The sequence below is a fragment of the Hirundo rustica genome, chromosome 1 (assembly GCF_015227805.2).
Source record: "Hirundo rustica isolate bHirRus1 chromosome 1, bHirRus1.pri.v3, whole genome shotgun sequence".
Classification (NCBI taxonomy): Eukaryota; Metazoa; Chordata; class Aves; order Passeriformes; family Hirundinidae; genus Hirundo; species Hirundo rustica.
Window position 1 is genome coordinate 107,992,630 of NC_053450.1, and position 26,551 is coordinate 108,019,180.

Below are 26,551 nucleotides of genomic sequence, written 5' to 3' on the forward strand. Positions count from 1 at the left end.
CAGCCCCACAGGAAGGGGCCTGGGAATGCAGGATGACAGTAGGCTCAATACAAGTTGGCAATGGCAAACCCATCTTGGGATGCATCAAATAAACCACAAGCAGCTGGTCAAAAGGGGTGGTTGTTCTGCTGCATTTAGCACCGGTGTAGGGTCATCTTGAGTATTGCGTGTCCCAAAATTTAAAAAGGATGTGAAGGTCCTTGAATGTGTCCAGAGGGGGATAACAAAATGGTGAAAGAGCTGGAAGCCATTTCCTCTGAGGAGCAGCTGAGGACAGGACCTTAATGTAGTTTGGAGAGAAGGATGCTGAGGCAACATCAGTGCTCACTGCAGCTTCATGAGAAGGGGAAGTGCAGAGGGTACCCAGTGCCAGCATGCGTGGGAATGGCTATAAAGCTGCTTCCAACAGAAAGGATGTAACTGGAAACAGGATTTTTAATTTATGTTTCTGACTCTCTTTCAGAACAGATGTTCACAAGCATTATCACAATGTGCACGTGTAGCCAGGAGCAGGTTAATGGAATCCACAGTTTAGCTTGAAAAACCATCACTTGAAGTCTGGCAAAGGAAGATCAGAGCTACAGAACATTGCAAATCCCCTACATCTTGTGGAGAGCCCTTTGCTGGTGGGACTGTGTGGGGAGAACAGATTGCTGTTTTACACAGATGTCTCTTGTGGCAAGGAGTTAATGGCACAGTTTGTACCCAACACAGTAGCTATGAACTCCACCTCTCCAGGCAAGTTTGCCCAGAGAGTTTCTTGGAATATTCTGAATTATGGGCTGTTTATCTTCCTGCTGAGTGTCCTTCACCCAGGCTCTCACTCTGGAGAGAGTGAACATGATGGTCTGTAAACACCATTCCTTCATAGGACATATTTCTTCTGACCACATATTTCCTGGAGCCTGCCATATAGAATAACCCAAACAATGGGACTGCCTGGAGCCAAAAGAAGTGGTGCCAGGTGAATCCAGTTTCCTTCAAATCAGAGGCAGACACTGGGTCAACCCACAGATAATACAACAGTCTTGAAAATACGTAACTGATATTAAAACAAACAAACGAACAAACCTCTGAAAATTATCTAAAAACCATTAACCTTTACCAGAAACAGGAAAGCAGATAAAATGATTGATGCACAAAGAAGGCTCTTTCTTGGAAAAAAGCCTCAAAAGTTTTAAGAATGTGATTTTCTCTGTTTGGTAATGTGTTTTTTTATGTGTGAATTGGTATTTTGCCATTCAAAAAAATCCAACCCCCAAATATTCCTACTTTATTTTTTTTTCTCTGTTTTTAAATTATTTTGATTTTTAACCTTTGAGGAGGAAGAACAATAACCAAAGTCATGTATTACTCATGTAAAAGTTGAAACAATTTGGGTTAATGAATAGAGGTCCAGCAGTCCCCATTTCCTGAAAACCGAGGATAAGGATTGGTTACACTCACAAAAAGGAGTAATGCTTGGTATTTTCCAAACTATGACACACCTTGATAACACTTACGAGCCACATTTTTTACCTTCCAAAACTTTCTCTGCTGTGGTTCTTGAGTAGTGATGCATGAAAAGCACTCTTGTGCCTGCCTGGTGCTTGTATTGCCCACACAGAGTGCTGAAAAGTGGCAGCTCCTCATGGGGCTGCAAGCCTGGAGCCCTTCCAAGCACACGCTGTTTTGCACAAACAAGAACCCCTGGAGAAATGGAGCCAAGGGGAGAGCAGAGCTCACTCCTGCTCTAGGTTTGCAATGGGCTAGAGAGAGGCAGGGCACATGTGTTGCCCTGGAAGCACAAGTGCAGCAGGCAGGAACAGAGCTGGAAAGGCCCTGAGAAGCCCTGGCAAGGGGCTTTGCTCAGTGACACACAGGACAAGAATCAACCCCGGGGGCCACCCTCAGAGCCTAGAAAGTTGCCTTTCCCCAGATGTGGGGCATAAGGGTCACCCACATGGGGCATGAGCAGCAGGCAGCAACCTGGCCAGAGGGGATCCTAGAAGCCCTGACCAGTGGTCATGCTTGATGCTGCAGAGGAAGGCCGGAAAAGCCATGGAAAACTGCCAATCCGTCCCACAGAAAAATTCCTTCCTGATCTCAGCACCAGTACAGGCTATTCTCTAGGCATGTGTCTAAGACGGGTTTTGTTGTCTCACAGGTTGGTCAACACTTCCCAGAAGATATATAAAATCTATTATCCCCCGGCCTGGAGCTGTCTCAGGGCCTTGTGAAAGTGGCCACACTAAACTGGATGCTGAACTAGCACATCCTGAACTGATTAGCTCCAGCTGTACTATTTGTATTCCTATACTGTGCTGTATTTAGCAATAATCCAGACAGGAAGTAACAACTTCCTATATAATTGGCACTGAGTGACACATCAAAATAAAAAAATAGTCACATCTTTTGGCTGCTGTAGGTGGAATTCTTTTCGAAAGAGCAAGTGAGACTTCACTTTTTTCTTTTACTTTAGTTTTTAACTATGGCCATTGATGGCCTGATCTGAGGTTTATGTCTCATCCCAAACATTTTCCTATGGGCTGCTGTTACATAGCAGGGCACTTTAGTGTGAGGATTTTCAGTACAATGCAAGTGCTGTTTACAGCACTGGAGTGCAGCAATTCTGCTCACACCCTCGGGTTCAGGTGGTCCAAATCTCACTGTAGTGCTCAAGACACCTGACCACACACCACCTATGTCTGCCTTCTCTACAGCCCTTTGCCAGCCATGTTTCAGGCAGCTGCTGTAGAAATAAAGGAGGAAGTTTTAGTGGTGTATTGTGCTTGGCTGCCCTTGCCTGGTGCTTTTGGCTGGCAGGGACATGTTTCACCATGAAGGCAATATCCAATTTCCTTCTGCTGTTTAAAAAGATCCTCTGGAGGGAGAGATTTTGTTAGTGAGCAACTCATCTGACATCATACTAGAGCTGCTCTAATATAGACAACATTGAGGCCCAGTCTTTGAAGCACAATAATGCTTTGCTTCCTGTGTCTTAGCTTTTGTGACTGCCTGTTTCATGAGTCCAGCTGGGGTGACTCAGTGACGGGAGAGGCAGCAGGTATATGGGAACTTGTCCTACCTTGCTTCATTCTGGACTTGGCCCTCTGATTATTACCCCTAATGTTTCCCATGGGGACCATCAGTCCTCATCCACATTTGTAAGAATTAAGACTGTTGGAACAAATAATTCTAAGGGCAATATCATTTTGGCAGTGTGAGCTAGCACAAGGTGGAAATTAAATGGAAGGGAGTTGGGCACTTTCAATGTCCAAATTCAGCAGCTCTGTTAAGAAAACTTTTCTTGGAATTGAAAGAACAGGGTCGTAAATGCCGACTGTTTATTTCCACCAGCTAGAGGTTATTTCACTCTTAATCTATTCACTTCAGTGAGAGGTGCAAATGTTTGGTACTTCCCTGAAGCAAGCGTGAAAGGTCAAATCCATCCAAGGCCTCCTTCCTTCTGCATGGAACCAAAAGCCAAGCACTGGTCCCTGGAGGGCCATCAGGCACTGAGTGAACAGCGTCTGTGTGAGCAAATCCTACGAGTGCTCTGTCAGACTGGTCAGGTCTTTCAGGGATTTGTATCGTCCAAAAAGAAATGCCCAAAAAGAAAAGATGTTTAGGAATCTTTGAATTTGAATTTGGGTCCCCATAATTAATGTGCTTTCTATAAATTCGTAAAACAGGTTGAGAAGTGGCAGGCAAACATGGTTCTCCATCTTCCTTTCTTCCTCCTCACACACCCACCTTCTCTTTGGGGTTTGGTTGACTGATTTTTTTGGGGGCAATCAGTGTGTTGGCATATTTTAATTTTTTATTATCTCTTCTTTTTTTGCCTTGCTCTATTATTGCTGTTTTTCTCCCTTTCTCACCTATCTGAAACATGAACTTTACAGATTTCTGAATGAATTTCCAATCTAGGATGTCCCAGCAGGCTGGAAACAGGAAAAAATGTCTTCAGTTTGGGTAACCTTTCTCCCATGGTAAGGGACACTGCCTGTTGCTCCTAGCTTCCTCTGTGTTCAAGCAAGCGCATTTGACAAAAGATTCAGAACAGATCCTGCGCTGGCATAAAACATCATATTTCTTTGGCAATCTGCAAAGTACTGAGCCAACAGACAAGTAAAGAAATCTGATTCCTTTGACAGGACTGGGTCTGCAGGAAGAAGCAATGTCTTTAGCTGAATTGGTATAGTTGCAAAAGTAGCCAGCTTTAGGCAAGAACTCCTCTTCAAGCCTACAACAGAAGCAGCTTCTTTCAAATCTGAATGCCAGTTGAGAGGGATTATTCAGAGTTTAATCCTTCTTACAAGTTGTGTTATTTATTTACTTTAAAGTAGAAGTTGTAAGACTGAAAAACTTTGTATTAAAGCTACACATGAATTATAGATACAGCGTTTGTTCCATGACAAATCTTTGAAGCTTTCTACATACTATTTCTTTAATTCGAAAGTCAACATTTTCTGAAAATAACTTTTACATCATTTCTGTAGAAGAATGCTGGGAGAAAACATTTTGTTTTCTGTCTCTCTATGAAGCAACTGCTCAATAATGAATTATGGTCCTGCATACAGGATTTAGTACAGGATCTTACTTTAATAAAGTAAAAGCAATGTGGGCTGCCCAGCACAGTTTCCCATCTCCTTTGGAGAGATGTGGTGTATTTCCTGGGGTTAAGTGTCTACAGGCTCTGAGGAGCCCAGAGTTTTAACACTGTCATCACAGTTGGTAGTCACTTGGGCCACCAGTAAGGGTATCTCCACTGTCACTTGTCATTACTTTCAGTACTTTGACCTCCTGAGCTCTTGCCAGTGCAAACTGCTGCCAACATCAAGAATGTCCTTTGTACAAGTCACTGATTACAGGGTATTGCAGCAATAAACAAGGGTTGCTACATGGCACCAAGTCTGTGGTAAAAAAAAAAAAACAACCCAACTCAACATCCATATGAAAAAGTGCCCCATCAAATTAATAGAAGCAGTTCTCACACAAAATAAAGGAAACAGGTGAAGAAACCACATAAAAAACTAATTTCAAAATGGCACGGCAATGGAAAGATAGGAAAGGTTTTTCCCACAGCTTTAAAAGCCCTACAGGAAAGTGGAGAAGACCGGCCTGCCCTGTGTGTTACAGCGAGGTCCCTGACAGAATGATGATGGGACAGTGGGAGAATGAAGATGGGACAGGCTTGAATGGGCACTGTCTGGCCACACAGGGGCTGTCACAGACTGCTGGACTAGGTCAGGAGACACCAATACAAATCCCTACCAGACAGGCTGGGATGGCAGCGGCAGAGATGATGGGAGCAGGCATACATTCTCCACAGAAACCAAAACGGAGTCACTGGCCTGGCCTGAAGGATAATTTTGGTGCAGAGGGTGAAACCGAGCCCTCTCCTTCAGTGTGACATGGGCTATGACGTAGAGCTGGCAACTCAGCTGCTGCTGTTTAAGGAATGTCAAAGCTGTTTATCAGCCTTCATCAAGCGTGGGAAAAACCTTGGCGGGGAGCAGAGTGAGCGCAGCAGGTTTTCCTTTCATTTCCTCTCCTTCCCTTTTGCTCACGAGCCCCTTTGCCTGGCGTCATGGAAGCCTGAGCTGAGCCCAATTAATGGTGACGGCTGGGTGCTGAGGGCATGAGCAACACGCCCGTGCACAGAGCGAGCGCACAGGGACACACAGGTAAGCCCAGATGTGTAACATACACACGTAATTTTATTCCACATTGTAAGGTGGGGCTGGGAACCCTCCCTGACATTGGTGCTAACGCCCCAATGCCTCCAGGCCTTGGAGGGCCCCACTGGTGGAGGCAGTGATGTCAGCCCAGAGCTATCACAATCAGGAAGGCAAGAGCAGACAGAAAGCAGAATTAATGTTCCCACCTTGCAAGGTGGGAAAGAAAGGAGTCTGAAGTAGATTCCTACGGATGTAGTGGTGTGAAGATTAACTCGTTTTCAAAGGCAGCAGGCCGCACTCTTCCAAAGGCACACACATTCTTGTAGATAAACACACAGGTCATCAGTCATGCACTTGCACCTGCAAAATGCGCAGCTGGGCTATTTGTCTTTGTTTCAAACAAAATATCATACTGCAGCTATGTGCATCACTTCATTTAGGATGCAGTTTCAGGCTCTATGCTGAAATAACTATACCAAACCACATGGATCTTTACCCTGGAGCGTGTTGAATCAGTAGGCACTCAAAGAAGTGTCTGGAAATTTACAGTAACATCTTCAGAGCAGCATCTTGTCCTACATTTCTGACAGTTTTCTGGGACTACTGATTGGATCGTAAGTTTTTTCCTCTCCCCTTACAAAACAGTAAGTGCTCAGGATTGCTTAAGAAGTTTTTCAAGCTTGCTCCATTTGTTCCTATGCCTAAGTACAGATGTAAAGATCAAATCTCTAAGTGTCTGAGTCCATGCCATACATGCAGCCTCCTGGAAAGGCTGTGACCTCCAGATCATTATAGTCAGGGACCTCTGTCTATTTGCATTGGTGCCCTTTTGAAATCTTTATTCCTTATAGTTAGGGAGTAAGCTACTGATGATCTCATGATGTGCCTTTCTGTCATGGGGGAACATCCTGCAGTTTGCCTCCAACATCAGTTTGTGGCCACAGATGCAGAAGATGCAGGATATGATACAACAGACATGCCAAGAGATCTCATCAATGGGTATTTTGGGACAGCAGCAATTGCACATGAGCCAACTCTGGTCTCTCCGTGACATCCACATGTAGATCAGTGTATGTTGCTCACATATGCCTGGTACTGTCCTTGCCTTTGAAATAGAACTGCTGGCAAAATAAAGAGGTCAAGTCCAGCTCAGATCCATCAGGTATTTGGATGCTCAACTCCTACTGAAATAAATGCAAGTGAGGGCTGCAAACACAGTTTGGAAGTGACTTCACTGATGTTAGGAAGTAAAGGGTGGTGGGAAAATAGATGCAAGTTTGCAAGGAGTAAGTGTAAGCACTAAAATGAACTTCAAGGTGAGAAATACACTGATTTTGTTAATGTCCAAAAAATAATATATCATACTGTTTAGAGGTTTCTTTACTAAAATTGACTTTGCAATGTTTTTCTTCCTATGTTCTTCATTAAAGTTGGCATTCCCTGGTAAATGGCAGCACTTCCATGGTGTGCACCATGGCTTGAGGTAGCAAAATCTGTCCCTAATAATAGAGTTAAGCAAACTGTTAAAACAGGAACTGAACCAAATGCCCAGATCTCCTCCCCAAACTCAAATGAAACCTTTCTTTGAGGTTCAGGAATGTTTGGTTAACTTTAAATTAAACAATGTTGTGTTTCTACACATCCTGCTTTCAGTGAAAAAACCAAGCAGAAATACAAAAATATGGCAGGCACATCTACACTTGCACTATTTCTGGCCCAGCTGAAACCAGGAAACACTGGAAATCTCACAAAATCAGCTTTGCCTCACAGACTATCCAGCTACCAGGTTCTGTTGATGCAACCCCACAGAATACAATATAAACCATGTACATACCAATTTATTATTAATTTTTCACCAAATAACTGTGATAAACAAGTTACCCACACTATCAGACATATGAACTCCCCCATTTTTATTCAGTTGTGGCAGCATACTATATACCTTATATTCCTTTTGTTCTCCTTATTGAGTCACTGGCATAGCTGCCTAAAGAGAAAATGTCTCCTGTGGTACTCAACAAACCGAAGCACATCATAACAAAGATAACAAACCAGGCATATGCATGTTGTGCTTCATATTTGGTTTGTGCTAATTCAAAATACATAATCCTGAATTTTGCTTCTTAATGTCTCTTTGACAACTCTCTGCATTGGATTTGTAGAACATAAATATGAAGACAACAGCATTGTTTTAGAGGAACATATTTAGCCATATAAAATTGCCCTGAAAGTCAGGGCAAAATTTTTAAAGCACTTTTGTGTACCAGACTTTTGCAAAATTGCAAATTTTTACTTAAAGGAACATTTAATGCTATTGCTAGAAACTATATCAGTCAGCAAAACATAATACAGACACCCTGATTACCCAGCTATCTGCTCAACCGCAACAAAGCCATCCCAAACGATTCAGTACCACAGCTTCATGCTTGCTAGCCAGATTTATTATATTTTCCAGATTCTAACAAGACACATATTAAGAAATGCATGTTAATCATTGTCCTAATGAGAACAATATGCAGTTAGCATTTGAAGTGTCACACAAAAAATACAGAAGGCGAGTACAGAATAAATGCACTCTAAATTCAAGGAAACCCAATCCTTCTTTCTACTAGTGTGTTTCAGTGAAATGGCCCTCTGCAACAGAGAATTTTTAATGAACTAGCTAAATTTTAACTGGTATGTATATGTGCTTTCATTAGGCATGGGGCAAAGTAAAATGCCACTCCGACCACAACCATGAAAGAAAAACAACCGCTGTCCCACTTGCTTACGTACAAAAAGCTATGAGTATACAAAGCACTAAAAGCCTGCCCAGCATCTCTCCTCTGGAGACACCAAACTTCCCAGTGTTTACATCTGTTTGCAGCCAGATGATTTCCGGAGCAAACAACTACCCAACATGTGAAAGAGGACAAGAATCCGCCTTTAAATTTATTTTTAAGTACTAAATAAAATGCGTAACTTACAGAATAAACCAGTTAATCTCATCTGGTAAAAGTGCAAAACCCATCACACTTCTGAGAGTCTCAAAGGTGCATGAAGGTTTGGTTTGAATTTTCTAATGCAAAATATGGGCACTCCCTGCACTTTTTAGGTTATGTGGAGATGGTAAGATTTGAGGTGCTGATGAAACAGCAAATAAACAGGCATCAATGGAGTGGGTGCAAAAGAAAGCAAGATTGTCCTATCTGCTTAGGCTGCAGTGCTTCGCTGCCAACACTGCACAGAGAGCATCTAAAACTGTGCTTCCCGTTCCTCCCTCCCACCTCTCCTCACAGGTAACAGGCTCTGTTTTTCTCTCCATCCCGACCACCAGGCACTGTGTGAATGCTGACTCAGCCTTTACTAACTACGGAAGAACAGCTCTTCTTTTTTCAAACCTCCCTGGACTTATAAAGGTGTTTCCACCCTGAATAAAGACTGTTGAAAGTAGTTACAAAACATTAAAGCCATTTAGAGTGCAGTACCTTTTAATCCCTTTGCATAGGTTAAAACTAGTATTGCCTTGAAAAGTGAGTGCTGAAGGAAAAAGTGACTGAAAATTGTCTCATCACACCCCACTGTAAGCCCTCTCCAAAAGGGAGATGCATAAAAACTTCAGCTTACTTCCTTTTGAAGGTAGGTGTACCTCTCCTTCCTTCCCTTCCTTTCATACATTCTCCCAAGAAACAGAAAAGTATTTTTTGCATGTCAGCAAGCATTACATGAATAAAGCTATACCAGTTCCTTTTCAGAAAGAACAAAACTTAGCTCAAAAATTTACTACCAGCTTCCTGAAGAGCAGAAAGAAAAACCCAAAACAACCAAAACAGAACACAAAGCAAAATAAAACCTAAATAACAAATTTACAGAGTTTTGATGCATATACTTTAAAATTATATTTTTCACTCAGGGATGAGGTTTTACGCAGGTCATCTTTCCCTTCAAGTCTCCAGAAGTAACAACAGAAATTACAACAAAATTTAGCTTTTTCTTCTAAACAGTACCATTGCTGCTGTCTGTTTATGCTTTGTCTTCTTGACAAAATAAATAATGAAATCTTTGCAAAAGGAAAATCAACCTTAAATAAATATTATCTAGAAATATTGTCTTAATGGTAACTATATAATACTGCAAGTGCATCACTGAGCAGATTAATGTGATCAAAAGATATCTTTTGTTTTATATATTTTACTCAGTTATATGCTTATGTTCTCTCTCAAGTGAAAACTTACAAATTCGAAAAAGAGCAACATTTAGCTTGAAAAATCAGCTTAGATATCAACAACTGACTACTAATAACCATCCTCTTGGCTAATACGTGTTCGCCCAGGGCAGCCAGCGTCCATAATCAGCATTCATCTTTCATCCTCGTCAGCTGGGCTGTCTGGCAGGTGCTGGGCGGGGTGAACACGGAGGGGTCTGCGATGCCCAGATGGATGTCAAAGAAGCGAGTGGAGGTCGTCACACTGTAGTTCTTGGTGTAGGTTTCCTGTACTGGGTAACAGTCTTTGACGGTGTAAACGCCGACCCAGGATTCCACTGCAACCAACCAGAAATGTGACTACTTTAGGTGACATGATAAGATGAACAGGTCACGGTGATCTCAGTCTTTTTTAACTCATTGCTTCTGTTAATCACTGTCTATTCAGATCCTCATTATAGTTTTATTTTTTAAAAATTCCTATTCTTTTCAAACACTTCTAGAGGTTTGCCATCTCAAGACTATGCTAAATGCTGTAGTATTTATACTACATATATACTACATACATATACTACTATATATATATATCCTCCAGGTATGCGATGTAGTGAGTCTCTCCCTTTTTTAGCTTCAGTTTAATTCCACAGTGTGCTAACCTCAGAGGTGTTCCCTTGCTCTCTTTCCCGCTTGCTCTGTCATCACCTCTGCCTTCTCCACTATGCTATTTAGGCAGTGGCAGCAATACCATTGCAGTGGTTTCCCTTGAATACCCTTTGCTTTTATCGCGCTTTTATTAACGTCACAGGCGCCTTCTGTGATCATTCTTACCTCTTCAATCATAATACACCCTGTTGTTTCATGCATTTCAGATCTCTTGATAGCAGAAACTCATGACATTAAAATTACCTACTGGGATCATAAATCGGTTCCTCTGAGGAAATAAATGGTGTCAAGAAACACACATATACTGTATCCAAAGAAAGGGCAGCAAGTTAAGAAATATTTGAATATACCTCTTTTGAGCATGCTAATATACCTCAAACATTCTGACCTCAATTAATATGGTTTTGAGTACACAGAAATGGAGGCAACCTTTTACTGAACAAGTCTTCTCTCAGAATTTAGAATAAAAAATCATGGTTAAATATGATGCTATTGAAGTAGCCTGCATCTCCCCTAAAACTTTTATAATTGTAAAAGAAATATAATTTTTACAATCCAAATCAGTACTAGCTGAAAGGTATATAAGTAGATAGACATTATGTTTATGAATGATCATACAGAAAAACACTGGAGATACAAAATAATACAGGATAAAAATCACACATCATTCATTGAATGTATCTGGATATAAAGTTCCACAAAAATTCCAAAAAATATCAGATCTGGAAAAAAAAAAAATTGGAGTGAGTGATAATTTGTCTCTTGCAGAAGACCGAAGTTATCAACCTAGTTACAGAGGTCTAATGATCTTATCCTTCATTTTCTACTTCATTTGTTCTACTTCTGTTCAAGAAAGAAATATTTTCTTCTGGCTAAATGCTCAAGTTCGTAACCAGCCTATGTATTAGATGTCCATAACCGTAAGTATTGCATTAGCTGAATAGTCCCATAAATTTCATGGATGTTTTAAAATAATTTTTATAGTTGTCTAGGTCATCAATAAACCATAGAAGAAACTGAAGCCAAAGTACTAATAAATTTCTATCCATTCAAAATCTGACATACTACACCTTGGAAAATTCAGCCTCCTTTCTTTCATGATGCAAGTGTTCAGCTGCCAAGTGCAGAACTAAGCCTTGCAAGCAGATATTTTTTACTAGTATAGAGGACAACAAATTTTAGGACAACACATATTAAGGATTTCAATGGCTGCAGAACCAAGTGTAGACAAACACTGATACCTGCTTTGTTTCTGTTACACAGACTCTAGTTTGATTGTGCCCCTAATTATAGTACCTTCTCTTCTCTAGATAAATTTTGGATACAGGCTGTAAGATTCAGACATGAAATGATGCTGTTCCACGCCAAACTCTGTAGGATACCAAATACAACACAATCAAGCTCCCTGAACATATTTAATTCTGCTGAGATATGAGATTTACCTAAAAAACTGGATTGTTATTAAAATTATATTCTGTGCACAGGGCATTTTCATTACTTCTTCCAGAGAACTTTACAGAAATATGGAAAGCCGGGGTGAAACACAAATAATTTAATTTTTCCCCGTGCAGCAGAGACGTTGATTATTATTAAAATAAAGCAAAAGCATGCACATACATTTCCTGGCTGGTTTTCTGTCAGACCATTCCTGTACCATAACTTCATCTCCAGGTCCACCAATGTAGTACTGATCTTCGTAAGTTGAATTGGCAGGAATATCATATGGATCCCACGGCTCTGTCAGAGCAATCTTCGAGCAAAGCTTTGTAACTTGCTCAATCTGAAACATCACGGCATCTTTGTAGAGCAATATATACTCAAAGAACCTGAAACATTAAGAAGAAGCAATTAATACATATTTAGCTTTTTTCTATCCTAACTAAGGAACATTGCTGATATGTAAGCTTATCTTTGACTTCTCAGTATAAGAACATTTCCGCTTGCATTAAACTTTGCCAAACTCTGAGAAATGCTAACCAGTTGGGCTGAAATTTCCCATGCTGAAAGCTTCTCTCAGCTTGTTCTTTCCAAAATAAATAAATCAGGCTGAACTGGTTCAGCCATTTCTGAGAACAACAGAAAAACTTTTCTGAGAACAACTGAGAGAAAAACATGTTATTATTCCTAGGTTTGTTTTTTTTTTTTTTTTAAACTGTTTCATTAAAAAGCTCCAGTGCCTCCATGTTTTGGAGAAAGGACTTAAAATTTTGGCAGAGGAAAAGTTTTTATTAAAAGTTGCCCAGATTTGGCTAAGTTGTAAGCCTTTGAAAAAAATCTGCTTGCATAGGCTGGACAGATTCACTTCTCCACGAATGTGGTAGAGCCTTCCTCTCTACTGGTTAGATGTGGTATCTGCCATCCTCACAGATGTTTCTCCATGGCAACACACACAGCTTAAGTGGGACATGGTGGTGAAGGAGGAAGTACATGGCCCCAAGTGCAGAACTGAGAGGGTCACCCTCCATAAGGCACAGTTCCTCTCTGGAAGTCACCTACCCAAGAAGTAGTGAAAAGAAAAAGCAGAGGAGCAAAATAGTAAGGAAGAGATAAGGAGAGGTGTGGAGCTCAACAAGCTTGAGAGGCTAGAAGGTGAAGTCACCAGCAAGTATAGTCAGTAAGGATTTAAAACCAATCCTCTAAAGAGTATGAAGCAACCAAGCCATGCTCTGAGGAGAGATGATAAACATTTATATGGACACTTCCATCTAGTTTCCTTTTACAGTGGTCTGGTCTACCACCAGTACTGTGACATTTCTTCCACACCTTCAAAAAAGATGTGGTATGGTCCTTATCTTTTAACTGGGCACAAAACCAGACAGAAACAGAAAATCAAAATTATCAGAAGTATCAGCTGATCTTGAAGACTCAGCTGGAAATAGCAGGCTACTTCTTCAGGGTACTTTGCATCACCAATCAGACGAGGAGCTGTTCAAACGATGTCTCAAATCATCATCATGCATGCTCTGCATCTTTCGCTAAGGACTTACAGGGGTCCAAAACTCTGCATTCATTATTAGAAGCTTCCCTTGCATATCTCAGCTCAAATATTTGGCTATAGGCTACTGTCATGCAGTGACTCTAGAGAAAAGGAAGGGAACAGTTTAATCTTTCCATCTGTAATTCTTTCCTCATTCATAATGCTACCTCCATTTCCTGCAAAGAAAAAAGGTTTGGGTGTCTTTGGACACAGCTTCTACTTCACCAATCTGATGTCAGTCCCTAACACTATTCATCCTGTGCCATCAGAAAGACAGGAAGCTGTAAAAAACACTGCACAATTCATGTAATTGAAGAGATGATGCACAAATGCAAGAGCAGACCCTTCTCTATTTCCCAACTCCTGCACGTTTCTCTCTGCAGTCATCACACTCTTTTGGGGAGGATGCAAAGTTTACATAAAATAGGGTTGAAAACAAAACAATTTACAGTTTTAATTTTTGCACAACACAATTGCACCAGACAATAACTTCACCCACCACTGACATTGTGGCATTTAAAGGTTGCATAATAAGAAGTGACTCAGCATGGTTAAAAGCACCTGAGCAACATTCCCATCACTTCTTGAGAGCATAATTTATCCTGCATGCATGTAAACACAGTAAGGCTAAATGCCCTTAGCCAAAATGAACAGTGACAGAGAATATAAAATGGGACAAGGAAGCTGACATGATGTAAAGGGGCCCATCTCTCACTCACAACCTTGCAAAACATGGGAGGTAGCTCATCCTGCTTTCCAAGTAGGAAACTGGGAACTTCCTCCACACTGACAAGCCTCATGCAAAGAGGCTGACAAACTGCAAGGCTACGTATGACCTTCCCCATTGTAAATCATTCTCCTGCCCATATCTTAAAATATTCCTGCTTCTGCCATGACTTTCACCAGCCTAAACTTGCCTGCCATTTTCTTAGTCAAAGGCAAGGTTTCACAGCCATGATGTGCTACTGAAGAATTCAGGATCTTTTTAAACTCCTTTCTTACATAAACCCAGCTTGAGATCACATACGGACATACTTAACTTTTATATCAGATTGGGTCCAGAGAACATACAAGAACACTAAAATACATTTATTTATGTATTTTCAGTGAGAGTCTAATGACCCAACTACTCTTCAGCTGGCTGCCCAGCAGCTCCCATGGAAGTGGGATGGGAAATGCCTTACAGAGGAATCTATCACCATGCTTGAGACATCTGACTGATAATACAGTGCTTTTGCAAAAGAACACAAAACCCTGACGTATTAGAAAAGCATTACAAACTAATAGGAACTACTAAAAATTTATTTATTTTTTTAATCCTCACTTAAAACTTAATTCACACAGAAGTTTTACTCGCATTTTTGAGAATTCTGCAGACAGCAAGATAGGCATTTTGAAACACCAAAGTAAATAAAAATTAGGAAAATCCAAACAAATCAAACTCAGTGCCAATCGTCTCTCTGGCAGCCACTCTGCAGAATAAGAGGCTTCCCCACAGACATTTTTGGTTCTGGGAGAGGGGGACTGAACATATGTGTAAGAGACACCAGTCCTACACCTTGATGTGCTGCTGGGATGAACTCTGCCTTTGTGGTGTGGCAGGCGCACAAGAGGAGATCTGCAGAAAATACCGTTCTGCTCACTGTGAATGACAGCCCTGGGTAAGCAGGGGCAAGCTTTACACTGCCCTTCTTCAATCCAGATGTGTCTCACATCCAAGCTGTATAGAGAATTGTCTGTGTCCTGGAAATAGCCAGCACAGAAACCTAAGATTATACAGATCTAAGTTTAACTGCATATGAAAGGTGAATGGTTGTTGTTTTATAAAGAAAAGTATTTACCAGCCAAGATTTATAGCAAAATGTGCACAAATATAAAAATTAAAATTAAAAAAAAAAATAAATAAGAAATATGTTCTTCTTTTTGTTTTTAACCAGCAAAGTCCAGAGTATACTGGCTGTATTTGTTTTAGGTGGCTGAGATTTCATTGGCTTCTTGAGGGGAAGCACAAAGTCCTCAAAATAGGTCTTGGCAAAGAAACAGGAAAGGAAATTATTTTTAATTAGTTTGTTTTTTTCAGAAAAATGTAACATATTTGCAGTCTGCACCCACCTCTAACATTATTTTTATAATAATTTAACCTCCGAAACTGTAACTTCAAGAAAGCCCCACACTAAAACCAAGTGCCCCAACTAGACCTCAATTAGGCACCTTGAAACAGATTTGAAGAAGTTACTTGGACAATTACCCTACTTGCCTGACTGAGATTATTTCCCTTCCTTTCCTATCCTATTCCACCCTAACCTGTCCTATGTCTCACCCCCTTGGACACTATGGGACTCCCTCATACCCTTAATACTCCCCTTGTCTGCACCTGAAAATGGATGAATTCCAGCATATAAAGACACACATTTTTGCTCCCATGCTTTAAAGAATTTCTTAACTGGACCATGCACAAATAATTCCATTGATTTTGCTGGAAGCAATCATGTCACATAGGTGGGATACAGGCTGGATTCAATACTTTCTTCTCCTAAGCTAATGAAGGTATTTTTCTGAACAAGAGACCAAGTGAGTTAAATGCAAAGCCAGAATACCATGACCATGCAATCACAAGGTGAAGCACTTGTGTTAAGGACATACTGCAAGGGGTGGTGTGCATCCAAATACTGGCCTACCTCTGAGATTCCTCATGAAATCTGGGGAGATAGCTAGCGGACCCTTTCAGGACATAGCCCAGATAACATAAAGACATACTCCTGGATCCTCACAAAGGCCTGAACTAATAAACTGTGTCCTCTGAATGGGTGATTTTTTTGCATGCTAATAATGCATTTCATAACAGTGAATTATTTTTCAATATATGTCAGAAAAAAACTCCATTAATGTTAAGATCATGCTACCAGCTCCTTTTCAGGTGCTCAGTCTACATCCTTTTGCTGGGTCCTTCCCACTCCTGAAGCCTGCTGGCCTGCCTATCACCTAACACATCTGCCTGACTCCCAGGGTTTACTTCTGCACTTCCAAGGGCTTCCTTGTGAGAGCCAAGCCAAGAGAAAGGAGCTGCTTGCTGTCCAACTGCCTTTGTAATGACTCAAAGGAGCAGAGGTGCTGCTAGTGGCCTGGCAAGACCGACGTTATGTATTGAAGAATATCAGACAAGGTCATTTGCTAGAGAGAAGCAAAATAATGGTCTGAGATTGAGCTGGGTAATAGAAACTTTCTGTGCTAAATCTGGCTCCACATCATTTTGCTCTGTGGCTCTGGACAATCAATTTACAGTACTGGAGCCTTAAAATGCCGTTTATTATTTTCCTTTGATTGCTCTAGCACTGATGACAAACCAGTTGTGTGAGGCATTGTATTAACAAAGAACAAAACCCACAAATCCTGCTCCAAAAAACCACTGAAACAATGGTAAAATAGACTTCCCTTTACTGCAAAGGCATATTGGGGTTTCATGAACCTAGGGCTTTAACCTGTTGATTCAGACTAACCCAGACTTCTAAGGTTACAAAATCCCAGATACTATAACCTTAAAACTCTCACTCATGTTAGCCAGGACTTATATGACCTAGTAGTATAAAGCTAGTGAAAAACAGAAGGAAAGTTTTATGTATTAGTTGTATCTGAGATACCGTATTACTCAGCAGGATACAGTATTTTCTATTTAGTATCTCAAGCTGAAGTCACCGCAATTATTTCCAAGCTAACATTACTTTCTTTTTTGTAATTAAATGAATGCTTGAAGCATCTATCTGCCTTTGTGGCGCTACTTAATTCTCCACCAGTTCTCTTTGTAAAAAGACATTTTTAAACATTTTGGAAGAAGCTAACTCCGTATCTAACCAGAAGAAATTTCACTACAAATACCCAAATTCTCTGTTCTAGTTTGTACCTATGGATAGGTACATCCATACATTTAATTCTTGACGTATCTTGTATTCCTCTTGATAAAACACCCCACATACCAATCCTTTTTCCCCATTTTTTACTGAAGATGGACTGGGAGAATGGGAACCTTTACTAGAAGTGTCACTACATAACCCCATTTTCTCAGGTCCTCAGATCAAGAATAATTCAAGGGAGAAAAGCTGCCAAGCAGACATGCAGACAGTTGATAAACACTCATCAGGTCAAGAACACTCATCTGCTTTTGGAAGGATCTGGCAAGCTCATTTCAAACAGGAGAAGCATTCGTTTTTAAGTGTATTTCTGGGAACTCCTCTCCTCTTTCCCATGAAGTTTTCGGTAATTTCAGACTTGTGTTTTTCTTCTGGTATATCAGACCTCAACAACAACAGTAATTTACCATATTTGATCTCACATGTTTGGCAGTGGTGCAGGACTATGGTATATTGTACAAATACAGGACTGTGCAAATGCATGTGACAGTAAATGTAATGTGATATTGTGTAAAAGCAATATTTTTTAGTCTGACTTAAATCACTCACAGATTGTAAAAGCTTTCTTCTTTTTTTTTTTTTCTTTTTAATTTTCAAGGAGATCAAGCCCCCTGTATCAGGTACCTAATTAACAAGGTATATGAGGAACTTTGACCACACTACCAGTTTCCGAAGCAGAGAGAATTAGCCTATTTAAGTCCTGTTAATTACGCAGTTCGTGTAGAAAGAAAACCTTAAATACAGGAATCAAAAACTGCAAAGTCAAACCTACACCAGCTAAAGGATGACATACTTTTGTGACTTTAGTTATGAAACTCAAAAAACAAAGATGAAATTTCTTATTATTTTAATTGCTTTCCCGTAAATTAGATTAGTTATTTTGGCAAACACTCAGGGAAAATCAGTTCTTCAGCAAGAAGCCTGTTTGCCTTGGTGTCCCTTTTTGGCTATTTGACACTTCTTAATAATCCACCAAGTCACACCCCTGAGAACAATGCAACTGAAGTTGAAATTCAGAAAAACAATAAAGCATTTTATTTAAGGGAGTTGTGTTTTGCAAGAGGCTAAAAGATGCACTGCCCTTAATGGAGAGCATCTGTGTGTTTCCATAAGTAAGAGTGTATTTGTAACTGGAGCAGCTCAAAAGGAAAGGAATGGAAGATGTGGCCAGCATACCATAATGCTTTCCAATGAATCAATGGAATCACCTCCTAGGGAATATGGTATATACTAGCAGAACCACATGATATCAAAATATACTTGAGGTCAGAGATTATTTTCTTGTTATGGGTTTGTAAAAAAGTCTAGTACAATGACGCTTACATGAGTAAGTAATAATAAAGGTTACTGGAAAATCACAGCAGGGCTTAGAGGAGACCAAAAGGAGTGAGGAAGGCCAGGACCCACCTCTCAGTATATACAAAAGACCTTAGGAAAGATTAAATAATAAAGAAGGAAATGACAGAGGTACATTACAATTTATTTATTTCATTTCTCACCCTCTTTGTGCTATATGCAGAAGGGCAGTAAATAACTCAGTTGAAAGAGTCAATGCTCAAAACTGATACATGGAAATGCTCTTTTGAGGGTGCAATTATTTTAAGGCACTTTGTGTGCCTGTAAAGAGTAAGAAATAGGAAACAGAAATTTAACATGTAGAGGGAGCCAGAAAAAAACATGGCTACAATGACTGAGAGCATCTCAAAAACTAAAAAAAAAACCCCAAACCATACCCAAACATAGAAGTGTCCCTGTTTTTAATTTTACCTCTAGAGACCAGCCAGGAGCATGCAGTTTGTGCCACAAGAGCTGGCAGGAACTGGGCAGGGCCAGGAGTAATGGTGGCCAAGCTCCCCTGGCATGTACAAATGGAGCCCATAGGGAGCAGTACAGGCCAGGGCAGGCCAACAGGGTGTGGGAGGCTCTTCCCATGCAAGGATGCTCAGCAAAGGTGCTGAACCTCTGCCAGCTTGACCAAGGAGCAACAGGACATACCCAGCAGAAAGTCACAGCCTCCCTAAGCTCTGCAGCTGCTGCAACTGATGCAAAAGCCCAGAGAGAACTCTGGTGGACCCAGGTGTCACCCACAGGGTGTGCCCTGCTTGGATGGTGGCAGTGAGCATCCCTGTGCAAGCTGAGGCCAGGTACAGGAACACCTGCTTAGTGACAGAGCTGCGGCAGCAGGCAAGTAGGCTGAGGAGGATCAGGGATTGCAAAGACTTTTAAACTAGGTTTGAAGTGGCAAAGAGATAAAACCAGGCTTGCTGGAGATAAGCTTGGGGGTGGCACACCAATGTTTGGGGGATGGTGTGCTATCAAGGCCCTTTGGTCTTCCCTCTCAGTGGAGGAAGGCTATGGAGATCTATTCAACAGCAAAGACACAAGGGTTATTGATGCATTGGAAACCATAGAAGTGTTTGAGAACAGACACACAAGACTTCTTCCCCTCACAAAACATGTGGCAGGATCAAAAGCCCAACTGAAGCACATCTACACTAACACACACAGCAGAGGCAGCTGGAATAGGAGGAGCTGGAAGCCATTCTGCAGCAGGGAAACCATGATATAGTTCAAAAGATGGCAGGATAACTCGCACAGCTGGAGTGTTGTAAAGGATGGTTGTGGAAGAGATAGGAAAGGAGGGAGCGGTGGTGAAGTATCCCTGTGTGTTAGGGAGTGTTTCGTTTGTCTGGAGCTTAGTGACAGTGACAACAGGGTTGAGTGTTCATGGGTAAAAATTGGGGGAAGACTAGCAAGGCACATGGCATGTTACAGACCAGACCACTCAACCAGGATGAAGGGGCAGATGAAATATTCTACAAGAACCTGGCAGAAGACTCACAATCACTTGCTCTTGTTTTCACGTGGGACTTCAACTTACCATGTGTCTGCTGGAAATGTAACACAGCAAAGAGGAAACAGTTTAGGAGGTGACTGGAGTGTGTGGCAGATAACTTCCAGGCACAGCTAGTGAAGGAGCCAGCTAGGGAAGGTAACCCTCTGGACATGTTGCTCTTGAGTAGTGACAAGCTCTTTGGTGATGCAATAGTTGGAGGCCATCTTGGGCACAGAGATCACAAAATGACATAGTTTTAAATTAACAGAGAAGTAAGGAGAGGGATGTCAGCAGAACTTCTTTGACTTCTGGAGGGCAGATATTAGCCTATTCAGGGTGAGGAACAAGCCAAAGTGCTTAATGCTTTCTTTGCCTCAGTCTTTAATGGTAAGACCAGTTGTTCTCTGGGTACCCAACACAAAGACAGGAAGCAGAATGAAGCCCCCATAATCCAAGGGGAAATGGTTAGTGACTTGGTACACCACTTGTCATATTTGTGTGTGACACACAGAAGTCCGTGGGGCTGGATGGGATCCACGCAAGAGTGCTGAGGGAGCGCACAGATTTGCTCACCAAGACACTTTCCATCATTTCCCAGAAATCCTGGCTCACTCAGGAGGCCACAGCTGACTGAAGTTAGCAAATGTGGTGTTCATCTGCAAGAAGGGCAAGGAGGAAGATACAGGAACTACAGACCTGTCAGCCTGACGTCAGTGCTGTGAAAGGTCATGGAGCAGATCACCATGCATAGCATTATGCAGTATGTGCAGAACTGGGTCCAGCCCGCAGGGATTTATGACAGGCAGATCCTGCTTGGCCAACCCAATCTCCTATGACAAGGTGATCCACTCAGTGGATGAAGGAAAGGATGCTGATGCACTCCTGGGTTTTAGTAAAGTCTTTGACACCATTATCCACAGCAGTATCCTGAATAAACTGTCTATATACATTTCAGGAGCCCTATAATGATCTTCATCAAGACTGTAAATCCCGTCATGCATATACTTGGTCAGTTAGTCACCTTTCAGTATCCATTCTTGCAAAAAAATTAATCATGAAGCAGTCCGAGGAACAGATTGCCCTTTGGAACAGATGAGGAGGAGGTCCCTATTCCGACAGAGCAAACTTCTCTTCCATGATGGAATATTCCCTGGAAAAAATTTGTGAGGCTATGCACTTGAACCAGATTGCAGTCCCAAGATGTAATGTTTTCCACCTTCCATCTGCAATGATTTCCTTAAGAGGGATGATTCAGGTCTTTCTGATATCTATCCAATATAAAAAGTAGAAAGACTGTGTCTGTTTTCAAGGGAGTTTGCAAGTCAGGCCAGATAATCAGATGCAACAGTTTGAAAGCTAAGTACTCTTCAACTTTCCAACCTCCATCCAAAGATCTGAGTACAGCTTATTCTTAAATAAACTTGGTGAAAGATGGAGATTCACTTCGCTAGAAATACATGCAACCTGAAATCACAACACTGAACTACATTCTTTCTCCCCACCTCCAATGTAAAAATAACTTCATTTCAACCAGAAGTCTTTGTGCAGGTCTTTTTCTTCTTCCTTCAGCAGCTATCAGTCAAAAGTAATATTGTTAGGTGAGTGCGTAAGTTAATGACTGGATTCAAATACAGTGTGTCAGTTTGTTAAAATTCCAGGTGGAACTGAATGAAAGCATACAAAACAGAAGAACTACGGAAAAGAAGGGAACGTCTGTGTGAAAGAAAACATATAATTAGGGAAGATGTTAATTGCTACATGGCTGTAAAGGAAATGGCATTTTGAATACACATCCACTGAGAAGTGGTGCAGTGCACAGTAATGACTTAAAAAGGGAAGTTTACAGTTCTGGGTCTATTAGGCAGATCATTTATTCTGCTCTGTTTAGTCCTGATAAGACCAGAATGCTGATGCTGCTCCTCGTTTTGGATGCCTCACTTAAGGGAACAGCTAAACATGTAGGATATAGTCCAGAGAACAGCAAGGACAGTGAGATGTTTAAGAAACAGGACCTATGAAGACATTGAGCATGTTTAGTCTACAACAGCAAGACTGAGGTATGATGATAAGATGGTTAGTATATCAAAAGCTAAAAATTAATACCAACTTTGCTCCACGTTACCTGAAGCAAGGAGGGTGTACGTAGGAGATACTCTGAAAATGTCTGTCTTCTTACAGTCCAGCTTCTACAAGAACTGGTAAGAACATCAAGGATCAGGGACAACCCACGTAAAGCTTTTCTTCTTCAGGATGGAAGAAGAGGTTATATGGCAACTTGGAGACCTTCCCAGCCTTAGATGTCAATGATTGGAGAATACTGATGGCTGCTGGTCTTTTTTTTGCAATGGACTAGCTCAGTCAATAAGTCCTGATATTATAAGACCTGGATTCTTGACACGGCCACCTTCCTAATGATGCTGAACAACCTTTGGGGATGACTTCCTGAGACATCCCAGATGCAATAGCGGCACTCTCTGAGGAGTCTCAGCAGAGGGCTCCATCTTGTTTCATATGGGAATTTGAGAGATAGTGCCATCTCCTGCACACTGACCACCTTCAGCTCTGTCTACCTCCACAATTAACTCAAATTACACCATCTCACTGTTTTCAGTGTCTGAATGAATTAAAGACAAATACTGTCTAAAATCAGTACTGGTGAGATAGGAGTCAAATGAAACATGTTCAGCATTCACAGGGAATAATTAAAAGGTTGAACTATCTGTTAAACTTGCTCTTCACTGAACTGTTTTTCTTTGATCTTCTACTGAATTATTGTGCGTTTTGTTATGACAACAACTTTTCCACCTTTGGGGGGTGGGGAGTGGCTTTCAGCAGTCACCACATGTGTACTGCTTGTAGGAATCCTCTGTAAGCAATAACCATGATGCAGCAGAAGAAACTGACATGTCCTTAAAAATCACCTGGGCTGGAAATACGTAAATAATTAGTACACGAAAATTCATTTCAAAAAATTTATCTTCAAGTTATGGGGCACGCATCAGTGTGTTTGATACAGAACTCTTTCACAGGTTATCTGTTAGTCCATCACAGAAACAACAGCTGCTGAAGACACTGCAATCAGCTAAAGGAAGCATGGTTAAGCAGACATTTCTATTTTTAAGAATGTTTATAGCTATTTCAATTGTATTAAACCCCTGACACGCTTATTTTTCATTCAAGGACAGTTCTAAGAAGCAGCAGCAAAGAGGGTAAGACCTGTAAATAATATTGGTATAAATATACTACATTGGCACAGCTGAAAGTTTTCCATTACTCAGGAAAAGGTCACTAGACCTATTGAACATGTTTAGACTACCCATGCTGCTTAAAACATGACAAAAATAGCTTTACCATTTAGCATCTGACACAAACTCAAGTCTTTAGCAAACTGGTATGCTTACCTAATTTTGGGGTGTTTTCCTGGTATGGTGCCCAGTGTCCTACATACAGTCACAGGAAACCATAGTTTTGTTTGAGCTTTGCCTAATCATATGAACTTAGAACTTTTGTGCATGCCAGAAGTGTTTTCCTTTACTGTTCCTATAATCATAACAGAAATTAATATAATTTGTTTAAAAAAGAGAAAATTACTTTATAATTACTTCAAAATTACATAGTCTCATGTTTGCATATTACAGGTTTTTTTGCTATTCTAATTACATTATTTTATATATTTAATGGGGAAAATTTTCTAAACTGACAAGTGATTTTTAACAGCTTCCTATTTCGGGTGTTCAACATGAAGGTACTTAAAAAGGACAGATTTTCGGTGGGAAAGCATTCAGTATTTTCTAAAATTCAGTGTGTCAGTGTAATCATTACAAAATCGAGGTGCCCAATTTTACTAGACATTATTTTTATATTCAAAGACTGCATAAGAAACTCCTGAATTCTCTCCCCAAAGAAGCATATGAGCAGAAATATCTTTCTGCCCATCAGATTTTCTCTCTCACCTCTCATATTTGCAATTGTCAAGAGACAATTCTTCTTTCCACATCATAAGAGCAGATCCTCATGTAACTGCTGCTGTTTTCAATTTCCATCCATCAGCTATGTAATTACAGAAAAATATGGCTCTGTAACCCCTTTTCCAAAATTATACATTAACCTGACCAAAAGACTTGTGAAACTGAACTTTTCAGCCAGAAAAGTTTCACTGATTTTTACGGATGCTACATCAGGTGTTCCATTTAGAAGAAAAAAATAAGCTGAAAAAAGTTTAAAATCTAACATCGCTATCAACTTACCTCAAATGGGCAACATAAGGAGATGCTGAAAGGTAAACATAACATTTTATAGACTCTCAACTACACAAAAATTTTTTTCCACAAGTTTTAGCTAATTTTTGCATATTCTATGCTTTTTGATATTTCTTTTTCTTCTCCCTTATAGTGTTCTGGGCCTTGTTTTTAGGCAAAGTAATTAACATCCTTATATACTTAACTGCAAACACCTAAATTATACTAAACATCTTTCTGTCATAAAAACTCTCCTTTGGGAAGATTTTTTAATGTAGTCTCTTGCTACAGCTAACTGGTCAAAAATCCTACAACTCTGACAGTATGGAAACTCAGAAAAATTAATGTGCTTATGGGAAATCCTTGGAGCATTTTCATTTATCCATTTGTTTTCTGGTCTGCTGTATTGCTTGGGGTACTTGATCTCCCACATTCTCTGCACTGTATTAACCATGCAGTTGAACTCATCCAGGGAATAGGAAAGTGGTTTCTGAGGGAGCGAGGTGCTACTGAAGCAACCATGGGTAGAGGGGACGGAAAAAGCCTTCTGCACCAACCAAGCCTCATATTGTTACTGCCTGCCTCAGTGCTCTGCACTGCAGGTGTATCTCAAGGGCTTTGCACCTGGAGGCTGCTATGATCAGGTCTCACAAAACTTAATTTCTACATGTGCTGCTTCACTACAGACAGCTTGGGTTAATGATTTGGGCTGACTGCATCCCTCATACTTGATGCTTCTTCATACACTGTACTAAGAGCCTAGTAAATATCATACACAGATTGTAATGATGAGATGTTATTTTACTTTTCATAATATTTAAGGGACATTAAAAAAAGACAAAAATAATCCACAAAAATAATCTATGGAGTTTTACATAGATTCTTGCATTCACATATTTAAGGGCATGAAATCAGGCTTGCAAGCATGATTTTTCCCATTCTTTCAAAAGGAAGGAAATTCAAAGAAGCAAACTGTATTTCAGACGTGTTAAACTTCCAAAACACAAGATAGGAGGTCCCACTTGACCCACCATAGATCCCTCTATGAGGCTCCAGCTAAGTAGCTGTGGTACCTACATTTTTGAGGTTGTGCCTCAAATGTTATCTGACTGTACATCACTTTGACTTGGCTTGACTATGCCAGCACAACTTATGTGACAGACTGGGTACCATGGACATCTCTAGTGACCAAATGTTTTCTTCTCCAGAGGACTAGATTATTTACTTCAGGAATTTAGGAATTTACAAGAACCTGGCTATGAGGTACATATCCTGTGAAGTCACCTACTCTTACACTCAGCGAAACTAACAAAAACTGTATGTAAGTATGTCAATAAACAAAGAATACACGTAAATGAATTGAGAATTAGTATCTTCATGCTTATATTTGGTTTAGACATAGGCAAAGCAGAAGTTAAAAAAATAGCAATTTATTATCTTCTGCTGTGTTGAAGCAATTACGCGGTCTCATATATTTTCCCCCTTCAATAGCAAGGGAATAAACTTAATGCAACAGGGTGTCTGTACTCTCATACCCTTATCTCCTTCTACTCTCTCTATTTCCTTTTTTTTAATCTATAGAAAAATGTACAGGAAACACCTCACCTTCACATTTTATCAAGCACATGATCCAAATTTGTGCCTCAAGCACATTATCCAAATCTGTGCCTTCCTGTTTTCTGGAAGAGACAGGGTAACAAAACAGTCTGGCTTTGCAAACCCTGTGTGGTTTTGGGCACCGGTACTTGATACAAGGAAGTTTTCAAATAATCACAGAATCACAGAATTGCTTTGGGTTTGAGGGGACCTTCAAGATCATCTCGTTCCAGCCCCCTGCCATGTGCAAGGACATCTTTCACTAGACCAGGTTGCTCAAAGTCGTAGGTACTGTCACAGGTAAGAAATTAATTTCTTGTACAGAAGATGTAAGTTAACAAATCTTGATCTAATTAAATAGTGGTACATTAATTTGGGAACTAATTCTAGTAAGAATTCCTCAATCTGTACAGAATTCTGCTCAACAAATAAGCATCCTCTGAGAATTACCATAACTGCACAGCATGAGTAAGCTTTCCAGTGCTGGCTG

At 40.6% G+C, this 26,551-nt stretch overlaps 1 protein-coding gene across 1 annotated transcript in view; it reads right to left on the minus strand.

Annotated features, from left to right (window-relative positions):
• Positions 1 to 7,487: 7,487 nt before the first annotated feature.
• The window catches only part of EPDR1 (ependymin related 1), a 29,377-nt gene continuing 10,313 nt past the window's right edge, over positions 7,488 to 26,551 (minus strand). The window contains exons 2-3 of the mRNA XM_040075868.2: positions 12,127 to 12,335; positions 7,488 to 10,184 (exon numbers count right to left, since the gene is read on the minus strand). Coding sequence (XP_039931802.1) covers positions 9,994 to 10,184; positions 12,127 to 12,335 — 400 coding nt within the window. The 3' untranslated portion in view covers positions 7,488 to 9,993. The remainder of the gene's footprint in view (positions 10,185 to 12,126; positions 12,336 to 26,551) is intronic.